Consider the following 16,518-nt stretch of genomic DNA (forward strand, 5'->3'; position numbering starts at 1 on the left):
CTGTTTTCAATCCTTAAAACAGAAAATCTTGAAAACTACTCAAAATATAACTTTCTATTGGTAGAACTATAAAACATCTATCAATATTGTATTACACCAGTCACTATGATGACAGGGTTATAGATTTATAAAAGTCATGATCAAATAATAATATTTGAAAATAGTGATGATTTCATGTTGATTACGTGTTAAATATGATTACATAATGTATCGTCTGAAGTCACAATATTAATATATTTTTGATTGAAATCATGAACCGATTGATGTTAGACTACCACTGAAAACCTGGAAGCAATGGACGGCCGTTTCGTCCTATTGTGGGACTCCTCAGAAGTGCGCATCCACGATCCCACTCGCGGGATTCGAACATATTAATATATATTGATAGGCTAAAAGTAATTCACTAAAATCAATATGATTTTAATAGAAGATATGAGCGGTCTACTCTTCACGTTGTTGACATCATGAGATGCAAACTACTACTTTAAAATCCAGGTGATTTAAAGAGACAATATTGACGTTATCTGTTCAGAAGGTAGATATGTTTTTAAAAGAAAGACTGATCAGCTGTGATGGGGAATTAAATTTTATCTATATTATGCAAACTGATGTTTTTTTGGCGGAGTTTTGTTTCAGTATATATTCACTATACACACATACTCTGTCTTTTATTCAATCTACTGCTATATGTTTTCAATTTAGGGTTGTAAAGATTATTAAGTTCTTGATTGAGATCATGAAATGATGAATGTAAGACCATCATTGATAAGCTGGATTCACTGAATGGACGTTTCGTTCTAATATGGGACTTCTCAACAGTGCGCACCCACGATCCTACACTCGGGATTCGAACACAGGACATTCGGTCTTGTTTGTGAACGTTTATGTAGATACCTATCTCTACTTGACACGGATTAGTCCCATTTAACAATCTCCACAAACTCATACTGATCATTACCATGTACTCACTAGTGACTAGCTTCTATAGAGACTTCTTAGAGTTCTAATGAAAAGCCATGACCAGTGGAGTTAATCCATCACAATTAATTGATCATTGGGTGGTGATCAATGTCATGCGTGTCTAGTCCTTATTAGTGCAGATCGAATGCTATCGACCATGTTGCAATGTGGCCACCAGTCTAGGTGACTCGACACTGCGTGCACTATATATTGAGATTTAGATGGTGGTTGGAGGTAGTCGACAGGAAACCCAATGATCAATCAATTGTGATTACATCTCAGTCCTACAAGAGGTCGGTCGCGGCTCGAATAGCTCAGTGGTAACGTCTGTGACTGTGAAGCTGGGTGACACGTGATCGAATCCGCCAGGGAGCACCAGTTCCCTCAAGATTACAGGTACACCTTGCTGATGACAAGTGTCAAGTAGCACGAAACCCGGGTCCAGGGTTTCCGGAGTTAATCCATGTCAGATAGAGACAAATATCTACATCAGACAATGGAAGATAGTTGGGCAATTTCATGGATTGATTCAAGTTAAACATTAACACTGTTATATGTTTATTTAGTTTTACATCATTCACAAACATTCATTCATATTTCCCTGTTTTCAAAAAATCGAAATACATATTACCTCATTTCTTTCCCTTTTTGTTTTGTTAACTTCTTTATCTATATTCTCATGCAATTTATTTTATTTTTTCTGGCTAGCGTTCTTTTTAGTGAGTTAGTTTTCTATGAGATGGGATTGTTAACCCTATGTCCAACCCTCCTTCTTTACCCAGGCTTGGAACCGGCAATAATTCTAATAGAGCTACAGGCAAAGTTTCGCATGCAATAAATGAATAAATATACATATACTTATATCTATATGTTCAAAATAATTAAACCAGTAGTAGTCAATTGTTAAGATGATATATAATTTCAAGAAAATAAATTGGCTTAACTATACACACGATTATCGATATATCTGTCTATCTACCTATATATATGGAATAGAGTTTTAACATTAGTATTCTCAATATGAATGTTGATTAATGAATAAAATAGATAACAACATTAGCAGCAACAACGAAACAAGTACTAAACTAGATGACTCTATCATAATAGCTCATAGTAGTTCAGGATATGAACTATTGTATAAACTATATTTAAAATTAATATTATTATTATTATTGTTACTAAGCATATTTTGAGGGGGGAGAGGGTTCAATTCATAATGTGGTGGTGAACTATTGAAATGTCTTAAGTAGTTATTGATTTTGGGATAATAGAAATGATTTATAGAATAAATGAATGAGTTTGATAAAGTTTTATTCATTGAACTAGATGTTTTATGCTGATGATGTTGTTTAGAATAGTGATGAAACGTTTAGGATTTCATTAAAAGTTATCGATTTTATTTATACTTTCATGAAAATAATGAGTTTTTTTGTTGTTGGTACGACGTGTTAATAACAATATAACTAAGTGAATTGTGATTGAGATGTCTAAGAACAATTCATTCCTGTGTTCGATCCTTTACTGAGATCATAGGTATGTTTATTTTTAAGCAGTCTTATAATTGGATATAATAGCAATTAGGTACTACCTAGTTTTCTATGGTATTTTAAGTGTCATCAGTTCATGATTGAGATATCAAATTCATTGATATTATTAATCAATTGATGAAGTAGTGAAACTTCATCAGTTGAGATGGGTGGGACACGTGTTACGTATGCCCAACCACCGATTGCCCCGACTTGCGATGTTCAATGGTATAGGAGTAGATTGGAAGGAAGCTAGGAGCGACCATATCAAAACATGACACAAATCCATAAAGTCACTGACAAGTCGATTGAGCCATGTTGATAGGTGTTGACTACCTGGTTGGGGATCGAGAGATGATAGCAACCGATGGTTAGCGACCCTGAATGACATGGCTCAAAACCGTTTGCAATGGCGCAGGTTCATCCACTCTTTATGTTCTCCCAAATTCTAATCTTCTCTTTCCAAATTCCTTTCACTGGATTATACTCATTGAATAACATCTTCAAACCCTAATCTTTCCGATTACTGCTTATACTCTTACTACCTCTATCATCATGGTATTTGAATTGACAATCGTGTCTCTGTGTTAATGTGGTATGACAACTCTAACTGATGTACATACGTAAGAAGTTCTACGTTGTTACTGACTGACTAACGATTTTTCACTATCAAATAATATAATTGAGAATCTGTAGGAACGTGTAATTTCAGTAATAATATACATGATATAAATCTTTGTTTATTACTTATAATACATTCATTCCTATAACTGATAAACTGAATTTAGAAAACTTGATTGTACGTATGATTCCAGTAAGATTTGAAATACTGATAATATTCTCAGGACATCTAAGGGCTGTTTCAAACGATAAATGATAACCGAGTTATGATGTAAATGTATTATTAGAACTTTCGTGATATTTTAAAGTAAGGTAACTTTTATACACACTGAAAATTGTAAACGTAAAACTTTGATTAAACTAAGTATTATTATTGTTATTATTTAAACACATAAACATTGGTACAAGGAGGCACCAAATAGATATGCGCTGCATAAATCATTCGATTTGTTTGATGGTTGTGATACTTCCCAGGTGACCAAAGTGAAGCAGGTAGTTCTTTTAGGGGGGCCACACCCGGAACATTCAACCTAAATGTCTGATCCACAAAGCAATGATAACCAGTGACAAATAATTGGTTCATACGCCATTTTTTCCTTCAGAATACTGGAGCCTATGTGCACCATTGATTTGGAATCAATGTTTTCCAAATCCCTTAGATAAACTCTCTGTGTCCATTAACTTCCTCGCCGCGAGAAGGCAGTGTTCACATAAATTCCCTGTCTATGAGAAAATAACTACTCCTTACCATTTAGCTTATTATTTTCAAGTTACACTGAATCTCAATTCAATAATTTATTAGATGAATGATAGATTGACTAGAAGAAAAGCATATTCTTTAATAATAAAATATAAGATGTGTTTAGTGGATATTATAGAAATTTCAATGGTTAAGATCATGGGTCAGTTGAAGCTAGACCAATATGGGTCACCTGGAAGCACTTGATAGCCTTTGCGTCCTACTGTTGGACTCCTCAGCAGTTCTCATCAACGACCTCGCCACCTGCGAGATTCGAACCCAGGATCTACCAGTCTCGCGCGCGAGCAGTTAACCACTAGAACACTGAGCCGGCCGGCATCCAACGGTGTTAATGTCTAACTTCAACTAATCCACAAAATTGAGCGACACGCCCACCATTGCCTTCAATGAGTTACTATCTCGCAACAGACCTGGTTGAAGTCCACTGATCACTACTTCTCAATGGAACTCCAGGTTATACTTCTTGAAGCTAGTTGATAAGTCTTGTCGATTGAACGCTATATTCGTTTCCTAAGCTATTCTGGCAACCCACAAGCCAGAACTACACAGCAACCTGAACACCAGAGAGAAGACGCAAGGTATGAGAGAAACACTTTATTCCAAGGTTCGTTCTTGTACAGAAAATCATGGGTATTTATAGATGTTAGAGTTTGTTAAATCAACATCATATTTCGGCCAATCCGTTAACGACAGAATATGCTACCGACCAATAGTAACACGCCACGTTGGAATTCTAGAATGCTCCATCATGCTAGGACTCTTCGGCTCCTTTTGGGCCTCTGGAGGCTCCGTTGAAGTTCTCCAAAAGCCGACTCAACACTAGTCACTTGTGAGCACATGTTTCTAGCTTCAACTGACTTAATACAACAACAACAACAAAATTAAAAAAAATTTTCTTCAATTAAGTAGTTTGTTTGTTTTCGTTTTCAATTTTTTTTTCATTTTTTTTAGGTGAATGTTGATTGAATTTGACAAGTTGAAATGATAATTAATATCCTTTAATACTTTATTATTAGTGACTAAACTGAGTTATATATATGCATATATACAAACAATATAGGTCAAGTTATAAATTACTCTGAATTATCAGTAGTTTAGTTTGTTTTTTTTTCGAAAAGAGATTTTCTAGAGATTCATTCAATTTGTAGGTTATTTAATAAGATTATAATTTATGAGCGACATTTGAGAGAGAGGTTAAAATCACTTTGAAAGTGTCCATCTAATATAACTAAGATTGAATGAGGGTTATAAACCAGTGTGTGAGGAATTAATATTATGATTTACAGTTGATGATTCAGGTTACTTACTTACTTACTTACGCCTGTTACTCCCAATGGAGCATAGGCCGCTGACCAGCATTCTCCAACCCACTCTCTCCTCCGCCTTCTTTTCTAGTTCCATCCAATTCTTGTTCATTTTTCTCATGTCTATTTCCATTTCTCGGAGTAATGTGTTCTTTGGTCTTCCTCTTTTCCTTTGACCTTCAGGATTCCATGTGAGGGCTTGTCTTGTGACGCAGTTGGGTGCTTTCCTCAATGTGTGTCCTATCCACTTCCATCGCTTCTTCCTGATTTCTTCCTCCGCTGGGATCTGGTTTTTTCTCTCCCACAGTACGTTGTTGCTAATAGTGTCCGGCCAATGGATATGAAGTATTTTGCGTAGACAATTGTTGATAAACACCTGTATTTTCTGGATGATGGCTTTTGTAGTTCTCCAGGTTTCTGCCCCATACAGTAGAACTGTCTTGACATTTGTATTGAAAATCCTGACCTTGATGTTGGTTGACAGTTGCTTTGAGTTTCAGATGTTTCTCAGTTGTAAATATGCTGCTCTTGCTTTGCCGATCCGCGCCTTCACATCTGCATCAGATCCACCCTGTTCATCAATGATGCTGCCCAAATATGTAAAGGTTTTTACATCTTCCAAATCTTCTCCGTCAATTGTGATTGGATTTGTGCATTCTGTGTTGTATCGGAGAATCCTGCTTTTCCCTTTGTGTATATTGAGACCTACTGCTGCTGAGGCTGCTGTTACACTGGTCGTCTTCTCCTGCATCTGTTGTTGCGCTAGGGATAGAAAAGCCAGATCATCTGCGAAGTCCAGATCGTCCAACTGCATCCTAGATGTCGATTGTATCCCGTGCTTCCCTTCAGACGTTGATGTCTTCATGATCCGGTCGATCACCAGGAGAAAGAGGAATGGTGAGAGTAAGCAACCTTACCTGACACCGGTCTTTACCTCGAACGAGTTTGTCAACTGTCCTCCATGCACAATTTTGCAGTTTAATCCATCATAGGAATTTTGTATGGTATTGACTATTTTCTGAGGCACACCGTAGTGTCGAAGAAGTTTCCATAGTGTTGTTCTGTCCACGCTATCAAATGCCGTTTCGTAGTCAATGAAGTTGATGTAGAGTGATGAATTCCATTCAATTGATTGTTCCACAATGATCCGTAGAGTTGCGATTTGGTCTGTACACGATCTATCCTTACGGATTCCTGCCTGTTGGTCAGGAAGTCGGGCGTCTACGCAGTCCTTCATCCTGTTTAAGAATACCCTGTTGAAGACTTTTCCCGGTATTGAGAGAAGAGTGATGCCCCTGTAGTTATCACAGTTGCTGAGATCGCCTTTCTTCGGTATTTTGACCAGAAGTCCTTCTTTCCAGTCTTTTGGTACTTGTTCCTCATCCCAAATCTTATTGAAGAGGTTAGCAATTAGATTTGGGGGGTTTTCATCCCGAACTGACATAAGCTATAATGCCAAAACTCTATTTATCTAAATGGATAAGTGAATTTCGTGCCATTATTATCTTACATCTGATTGGTTCGTTTATAAATTATAGTCTCGCCGGTTGTTTTAGTCAAATATCGATCCAATTTGAGGTATTATTGAAAGTCATGAAGTACTGGACAGTTATTCATTCTAGTATATAACTCTTGGTCAATACTTATGCAACAAATCTGTCAAGGGTTTGACTCAGGAACTTCAGGTACCATAGAGGAAGTTTAATCAGTAAAACAGTTTGACCGTTTTCTATTTGATCGATTTGTGACTCCTAATGCTACTGTTACTACTACTCCTACTACTGCCACGAAGGAATTTCGTGCTTATCATTAAGCAAACACAATATTCTTTATTTGAGGTGGTTTGTTTGATGAATATTAATTTGATTTGTATGTGATCTTTCTCATGAACAGACATCATTTGGGTTTACTAATGGAAAGCCATGGAAATATAAACAGAACAGAAGAGTATCATTCAGCACTTTGTATTTTTTTTTGTATTTCCCATAGTAACATAAATTCATATTCACAGATGAATGATAATATTTGTTTTGATGACAAAAGCAGATAATCAAATAATCCAGTTTATAAACAGAATTAGTTGATTAAAACAAACTTGAAATAAATAGAAAACTTGTTATAATATTCACATATTTTAAAGATTATGTATCCTAGATGGCGTAGTTAATCTATGAAAATCTTAATTTAAAATGTCGGTTAAAAACAATGATGGATAGTGGATAGCAGTGGAATCCAGGATGCTCGTATCGTCTTATTTGCGACTCGTCAGCTTGTGACTTAAGGTAATATTGAGGCAGTCCCCACAGGATGCCCATATGCTAACAAATGACAATGGAAAGATATGAGTAAATAATACCAAGTGAATTTAAACTTCACCACAATGCCACAAGTGAGTAGCTATGAGGACTCATTCGTCAAGTGGATAATGCAATGGCGTTTGAAACGAACAGTATTGAGTTCGAATCTCGTAATGAACATCAACTCTGAGATGCAAGTACATTACTTTCTGGATTCCCCTACTAGTTAATATCCATCTTTGCTTATAAAGCTTGTGATTAACGACAATATCGAGGCAGTCCGCACAGGATACACACATACAAATAAGAGATTGATTAATTGTAGTGTTAAACCTCAATAGTAAGATCCAAGTAAACAATAATACCAAGTGAGTTTGATTTGATAATTGACTAACTTTGATCCAAACAATTATATTCTTTGTTTGTTTTTTCTTTCCATTATTTTGTTGACATTTTAGTTACTTCTTATCGGTGATTCATGTGTTGGCAAAACTTCATTATTAATCCGTTTTAAAGATGGTATATTCATAAAAGGTAGTTATATTTCAACTGTTGGAATTGATTATAAGGTAAAGAAGTTCAATTTATTTTATTGTCATGATTACTGTTTTAAAATGGGTCTATATGTGTTAAAGAAGTAAATTAACATTATGAGCTCTTCTAGTTTTTTTTAATCAAGTACTTAATATTCAATGATTGTCATAAAATGTCATGAGTGTCGTAATTGACTCCATCAATATTCATAACTGTAAAGTAGAACTTCAAAAACTCTCCTTCTCTTCGCCCACAACGAAAGTCCATAATGAACATACAATTATTAATAAACTTGTGCTTTCATAAACATTTATCATTATTACTTACTTACTTGTTTACTCATGTTACTCCCAATCGAACATTCTATAACCCACTCTATCCTGGGCCTTTCTTTTTAGTTCTATTCAACTGTTGTTCATTCTTTTCATGTCTGTCTCCATTTCTCGACGTCATATATTCTTTGGTCTTCCTCTCCTTCTTTGCTTTTGAGAATTTCAAATGAGAGCTTCACTTGTGACACAGTTGACTGTTTTCCTCAATGTATGTTCTATCCACTTCCAGTGCTTCTTCCTAATTACTTCCTCTATTGGAATCTGGTTTGTTCTCTCCTACAGTAGGTTGTTGCTAATAATGTCTGACCAATGGATCCGAAATATTTCGCGTAGACAACTGTTTCCACCTCATACATTAGGACTGCCTTGACATTATTATTATCTAGATACAATTACATTTAATGCTGTATGCATACATTGTACTATATAGAAGTAATAATCAATTTCAATTTATAACAGACTTATATTGAGCAACATAATCTCATGAGAATAAACATAACCAGTTGATCAATGTATCATCATTTAATCTGATCATAATAAACTCTCAATTGAGTAAATACAACCCTTCTCCACCACCATCCCCCCCCTTCTGCAAAAAAAAAACAAACGAACAGGCAAACTAGGCGAAATTCATAGAAATCTCATCATCACCATCATAAAAAGAAGTCAGTAAACAGTAGAAAATGATAGTCCATTAAACTGTCACATTGATTGTTACATGTTAATTTATAATTGTTTATCCTATCAATACAACACACATGTGAAATCATATATATATATATTTTTTTTCTCCAAATTGTTGACCCGGTATCTAATTCTAGTTTGATTATATGAATGGTTACTATGACAATATATATGTTGCCAATGCTTGTACATTATCATCGACTAAAATCGCATTAGCCACTGACATGTGGATTGAGCCATGTTGGCAGCTGTAGACTACCTGGTTGGAATCCGTGAGATGATAGCAACCGATGGTTAGAGATATTGAATGACATGGCTTAAAATTGTTTTCAGTGGCACAGGTGCATCCACTCTTTGTGTTCTCCCAAATTCTAATCTTCTGAATTCTTTGTGTCCATTCTTTTCTCTTTCGAAATTTATTTCACTGTATTATACTCCTTGAATAACATCTTCAAACTATAATCTTTCCGATTACTGCTTATATTTTTACTACCTCTACCACTATGGGATTTGAATCGACAATTGTATCTCTATGGTAATGTGGTATGGCAACTTGAACTAATGTACGTACGTACGAAGTTCTACGTTGTTGCTGACTGAGTGTATAACGGAATTAAATTAGTCGTGAAAATACGAGAATGGATATTTAAAGATATATATTTTGTACAATCGTTGATCGGAACAATACAATCAAAGAGACATAGCGAAGGAAGCGAAGACAAGAGAACGAAACAATATAGTGCGTAATGGAGAAAGTACGTAAACGTAGGGTAAGATGTACACATATATATATATATACACTCAGTCAAGATTAACAAGGTCAGAACGTGATTCAAGAAGAATCGATAAATTGGCCGATCCAAAAGCGAGAATAAGTTGTGTAGGCTTAATATAGTAACCAACACTATAAATATCCTTTGATATCATAATTATTACAATTTTCTTTTATAGCATAAGCCAATTGAAATCAGCCAGACATTGAATCATAAAATTTCAAAGTTAGATTCACGAGTTCATCGAAGTTACGATAACTATTGAAAACTTAGAAGCATTGAGAAGTTCCATACTAAGACGAAACATTTATTCACTGCTTCAAACTTTTTAATAATAGTCTAGATTAGATTAACTTGTGAATTCAACTTTGTGGTTCACCCCTTGATTGATCCTCTTTGAGCGGATATCTATATTGATAAGTTAACTCTATTTTTTTATAAAAACTAATTACTAACATTAAATTCAAGAAACAACGTTACAGATCGATAAGCAGATGCTTCATCCTGGTATATGACTCCTTCATGGTGGGCATTCACAACCTCTTTATTAACAGAACCCTTAAAATTCAACTTACATAGCGAATACTTAGATATTAGAATTATTGAGTCAGCGTTCAGTGGTAAAATTCTAACTTCAAATGATTTACAGCATAACTTAAAGATTATCTAATTGTTATTGGTAATAACTGTTTTCATTGGTTGAAATCATGAGTTAATTGAAGCTAGACCACCATGGAAAACCTGGAAGAACTGGACGGCTATTTCGTCCTACTATGGGACTCCTCAGCAGTGCGTATCCACGATTGCTGAGGAGTCCCATACTAGGACGAAATAGCCGTCCAGTTCTTCCAGGTTTTCCATAATAACTGTTTTATTTCTAACACGACTAAAATCCACTACTCATAACTTGCTATTATAATTTTACGAACTTATCTCAAATTGAGCCCCTCTAGGGCTACTGCTGGTCCTAAGCCCGGATAAAGGAGGAGGGCTGGGCATGGGGTTAGCGACCCCATCCTATAGAAAACTAACTCGCTAAAAAAGCGCTAACCAGAAAAAACAATTCAAACCATTTAAACTCTGCCTTGGCAGTTAGATTTTTATTTTGAACAGTTATGACGTATCATGGTGGAAGCCTAGTTCTTTCAGAAGTCACGAGGCTGATGTCCCTTCTGACAACCAGAGCAACCATTAATTTAGGTACATGTAATGCTCGCACAATATGAGAGACAGGAAAAGTCTTCCAAATTGCTGCAGAAATGAGGAGATACAACCTGGAGGTGCTTGGAATCAGAATGAGTTGAATAATTAATTTAAATGATTTGGTTTTGTGGAAATTATTTTATCCTGTACACCCATTAATCAGTGAAAACCAAGGAGCACTAACACAGATGTTATTTAATATATCACTGAACAACAGAAACTCTCCAATGCGATGGATAGTCTGGTACATCCATCCTCTTTCATTGTTTCTCGTCATCTCATAACCGATCATTCTTTATAAAGCAATTACATGTTTCACGTCAGTTTATTTACATCACTAATGATTCCAAGAAGATTTTTACATGTCTACCACAGAAGAAGATAAGACATAGTTACTCAAAATAGTTTCATTCTTCACATTTACATAAAATCTATAATTGGATGTATTCAGTTGCTATATGCAATAGGTGCTAAGTACCATTCATATGTTTTATACAATAACAACATTTGTAACACTTATATATTAGAGGAGTGGTTTCAAGCGAAAAAAAATCGCATTATTCAATACATTTTTAGCTTGTTATGGTTTGAATTGAATCTATCTCCATGGCAGGCGGGCCCCCAAATGCCCTGGTACGGCCGAGAGTGAAGAGAATCAGCTCTCCCTCTCCAAATGCTCTCACATAGGTACGCGTATATAGCCTCTGCCAAGGAAGTCCTACTCACTACCTTCCCGCAGTATTACTGTTGTTTACGAAATTGAGAAGACGAAAAGCGAATGTCCGGCGCTTTAACCGAGTTGGTGGATACAGAGAGTCAACCAACGGGAGTTGGAAAACCCTGATTCCAAACCAATGGTGCACATGGGCTCCAGTATCCTAAAAGAACAAATGGCGTATGAACTATTTGTTGATCACCGGCTATCATAGGACTGCTTCCCCTGACTTTGCTCCACTGCCTTGTAGATCAGACCTTCAGGTCGAAGGCTCGAGGAGTGACCCCCTAAGAAAACCACCTGCTTCGGTTTGGGCACCCGGGCAGTAGTATCACAGCCCTCACACATATCAAATGAGATTTGTGTGGCGCATATCTACTTGATGCCTCTTTGTACCAATATCTATGTGCTAAAATCAATAAATCATAAATATCTCCATGGACATATATACATTCTGAATAGATTACTTGTATAGTACCGTTTAGTTACAAGTTTTTTTTCATATATGAAAATTGAATAGCTACTAATCAACCTCAATATAAGCTAATCTTCTTATTACTTATATTAAATAGTTTATTTCTATGTTTTATAGACAAAAACAGTAAAAGCTAATGATCAATTAGTTCGTTTACAAATATGGGATACAGCTGGACAAGAGAAATTTCGTAGTTTAACAAAATCATATTATCGTGATACTAATGGTAAGTAATAATTTAATGTCAAGATTATAATTTGTGAATGAACTAATCAAATATAAGAAGATAAGTCTCGAATTTTGGCGCGAAATTCATTCATCCATTTGAATAAATAGAGTTTGGGCATTATAAGTGATGTCAGTTCAGAATGAAAACCCATCGAATCTAATTTCTAACACACTAACCATCAACTGTAAATGATAATTATAATTCCTCACACAGGTTTACAACCCCCATTCGGTCTTGGTTATTAAGTGGGCACTATCAAGATCAGTCTAGCGTCACTGAAAGGTCGTCCATAAAGTATAGTCTCATCGACAGTACTTTTGAATAGTTGGTTGTTCATTTATCGACTGAATGGAACAATAAAGATTCCATTTTCAGCATTTTCATTCATCAATAATTGTGCTCGCGCGCGAAGCCAGTAGGTCCTGAGTTCGAGCCCCGTGTGGTGCGGGATCGTGGATGCGCACTGCTGAGGAGTCCCATACCAGGACGAAACGGCCGTCCAGTGTCCAGGTTTTCAATGGTGGTCTAGCTTCAACTGACTCATGATTTCAACCTGTGAAATTTCTAAAACTCTCCACAAAACCCATTCTGATACTATACATGTATTGGTGATTTAGTGAAATTTTGGATTTAAAATATCATCTTCAATGAAGGTTACATTCTAATACGCAGTAATAGGATATTGACAGAGTGGAAAAGTAAGTCTAAAATATTAGGTATATTATACTTTAATAATTGAATTTATGAGTCAATTGAACCTAGACTACTACCATGGAAAACCTGGAAGCACTTGACAGCCGTTTCATTCTGAGTTCGAATCTCTCGAGGCGGAATCGTTGATGCATACTGCTGAGGAGTTCCATACTACAATGAAACGGTCATCCAGTGCTTCCAGGATTTTCTTGATGGTCTAACTTCAATTGACTCATAAATTCAATCACATTAAATTACTATAATTTCCACAAAACTCTTGTCGGATTACATTATCTTTACTCCTTTTTCTTCTAAGTAATGATCATTCACGTAGTACAAACTAATTTATTGTTATTTTTTCAATATTATTCAGCTGTACTACTTGTATATGATATATGCAAAATGGATTCATTTAGTAATATAAAAGTAAGTCACTACTGTTATTTATAGTAATGAGTTTATTAAAGTTTTAATGAGAGGAATCATTTAATGGTTTATAAGATGAATGAATTGTAGATAACAATAGGTTTATTAAATGAAGTAACTTTATTTGGTGAAGACTTTGACAAAATCTAACAGTAGAATCCAGGACTCCGGTTTCGTCTTATTTGGGACTCGTCAGCTGGATGTACCTACATCTCAGAGTTGATCTTCACTCAGGTTAGGGACTTGAATCCATTAACGTTCGCTTTAAACACCATCGCGTTATCTTCCTAACTACCGATTCCTTTGATAAAATCTAGTATCATTTAATTTCTTTGAGTTTCGGATATATTATTCTTCTTCAAGGTACACAATTTCGCTTTAAGACAGTCTTAGCTACTGATAAGGAGTGAATTAGTTAAGCTCATCGACCAATTCACTTTCATTGGAAATCTAATCAACGATGGTTGGTTGATGTCCGACAAAATCTCAGCATGAATTTGGTTAGATGTTGCCAAATTATGTCATTTACGGAATAGATAAAAGGTTCTTATTCTAAGTGGAAGAAGAATTACACTACTAATGAGCTCGTTCAGTCTCACTTTATAATTGAAAAGTGGCCTTCAGCAATTGAGGATATTCGTAAGTTACTATTACTTGGCCTTAGGTGTCTTAGAAGGTTTGTCTGTATGTGTTGGGTTCACTGAGTGATGGCTTGTGAGATAAGTTATAATATATGACAACTAGGTTAAGAAAATAAATCTTCATTTACTGAACTGGCTAAGATATTTATTACTTATCCTTAACCCTGATCTAATTTCGAAGAGAGATGTTCACTGAAGCACTTAAGAACAAAGCTAAGGGCTATCAAACCCAAAGTATAGCATTAGTTCAGGAAGTTGTTGACTTTTAGATTGAGTAATATTGGTAGATGAAAAGATCCTAATTTTCGTATGGTTGATTATCGTGATGAATCCTTAGAAACATTGGGTGACATATTTCAAAATCAATCACAATGATATTGATGTATTCACTTTTTGTCTTTACGAAGTTCTTTTTACATCTTTTATATATGAAATAACATACTAATCCTGATAAGTATTAATTGTAGCAGTTCAATTCATGAGTCAATCTAAATTGGACCACTATTGGATGGTCATTTCATCCTAATATGGTATTCGTCAGTAGTGAGCTCAATGGTCTGGAGCTTAAGTATTCGCGCGCGAGATCGAAGGTCGTTTGTTCGGGTCCCGTGTGTGGGATTGACCTAGTTTAGATCAGTTCATGTATCCAACTATTAAACTTATTACAATCTACACAAATCCTTATTCTGATATTAATTCCCAGTATGGGACTCCTCAGTAGTGCCCATTCACGATCCCGCTCCCCGCGAGTTTCGAACGCAGGACCTATCAGTCTTGCGCGCGAGCGCTTAAACATCAGACCAATGAGTCGACATCCAACGGTGTTAATTTCTAACCTTATTGTTCGAAAATTTCCCAGAAATTCTCAGATATCATGCTTTTCTATGAAATATCATTTTACATTTTATGATTTATACATCGTTCAAATGTTAATCTCACTTGATTGACCATTCTAGGAACAAGAAGAATTTACAATTGACTAAGTTTGATGTGTACGAATGATAACCTAGTATAATGATTGTAGTTAAAAACTGTGCAGCTTTAATTAATCATCAGCAGCATATAGACATCCAACTACGGTCAAATTAATGAAACTTTGATCGTTCAGTTCACGTATTCGTTAGATTGACACTGTAAGTTCTTCTTCTTCTTCACAAGATGAATAACAGTTAATCCACACTGAATTCCTTAACAACTCCAATGAGACTGAGTCCACGTTTCCCAAGCATCTCACTTCTGCCAAACATATATATATATATATATATATATATATATATATATATATATATATATATACATATGCATTTATTAGTATAGAGAATTTGTGGAGGTTGTAGTATTTTGCACTTCAGAATCACGGATTGATCATAGCCAAACCAACATTGAAAACCTCGTTTCAGTGTGGGAATTCTCAGCAGTGTGCGCACATGACTACGCAAGCGAGAACGTTTTTTGACTTCAACAATGAAAATACTATAATCTCCACAAGTTCCTTATACTAATAACAACCATGTGCTCACTAGTGAGAAACCGTAAATAGTGGAGTTCAATACATGTTTGGTGTGAAATAGTTGTTCACTGCAAGGAATCTTTGAAGGGTTGAATAAGATAATGAATTGATTGAATTTAGATATTAACACCAATGAATGCCAGCTTACTGGTCTAGAGATTAAACTTTGGCGCACAAAATTGAAATTTCTGTGTCCGATTCCCGATTTCATGGTTGTCCATACGCATTTTTGATAAGTCTCATACTAGAACAAAATGGCCATCATTGATTTCAGATTTCAATTTAGTCTAGCTAAGATCAGTTATTGATTTCAATTGTGACAATTCATATTTATCTATTATTAAGCAATTGAATACAATCACTGAAAAGACACTTTATTGACTTCAATTTCACTTTAGTTTCCAGTCATCAGAAAAATATACCTATATTCTTGTATAAACTGATGTCGACAAGAATATAATTTATAGAAGAACCAAACACGTATACGATAACAAATCTTAGATTTCGGTGCGAAATCTGATTTCTAACCTTAACCATCAACTATAAATCATAATTTAGATTCTTCACTCTGGTTTGTAATATTCATTTGATCCTAGTTATTAAGTATACAATCTCAAGGTTAATCTAGCGTTTCTCAATGGTCGTCTCACCCTGATGTCTTCGATAAGATTTAAATCGACCTCATGTAGAATTGAATCCACAGACATTCTCATCGATCCATATAGTTACCAAGCTTATGAAATTAAAGGTCCCAATTTGGATAAGTTCACTTCAAAACCTATAAATTTATTCATATACATCGAAAGAAATAATTTATTACTTTTTAAAATTGTTA

The 16,518-nt window shown here is 35.2% G+C and overlaps 1 protein-coding gene across 1 annotated transcript in view; it reads left to right on the forward strand.

Moving 5' to 3' along the window:
* Positions 1-16,518, forward strand: part of RAB26 (Ras- protein Rab-26) — a 77,270-nt gene that overhangs the window by 21,872 nt on the left and 38,880 nt on the right. The window contains exons 2-4 of the mRNA XM_051210155.1: positions 7,927-8,037; positions 12,302-12,410; positions 13,480-13,532. Coding sequence (XP_051070122.1) covers positions 7,927-8,037; positions 12,302-12,410; positions 13,480-13,532 — 273 coding nt within the window. The remainder of the gene's footprint in view (positions 1-7,926; positions 8,038-12,301; positions 12,411-13,479; positions 13,533-16,518) is intronic.

This window comes from Schistosoma haematobium, chromosome ZW, assembly GCF_000699445.3.
Source record: "Schistosoma haematobium chromosome ZW, whole genome shotgun sequence".
In the NCBI taxonomy this organism is placed as follows: Eukaryota; Metazoa; Platyhelminthes; class Trematoda; order Strigeidida; family Schistosomatidae; genus Schistosoma; species Schistosoma haematobium.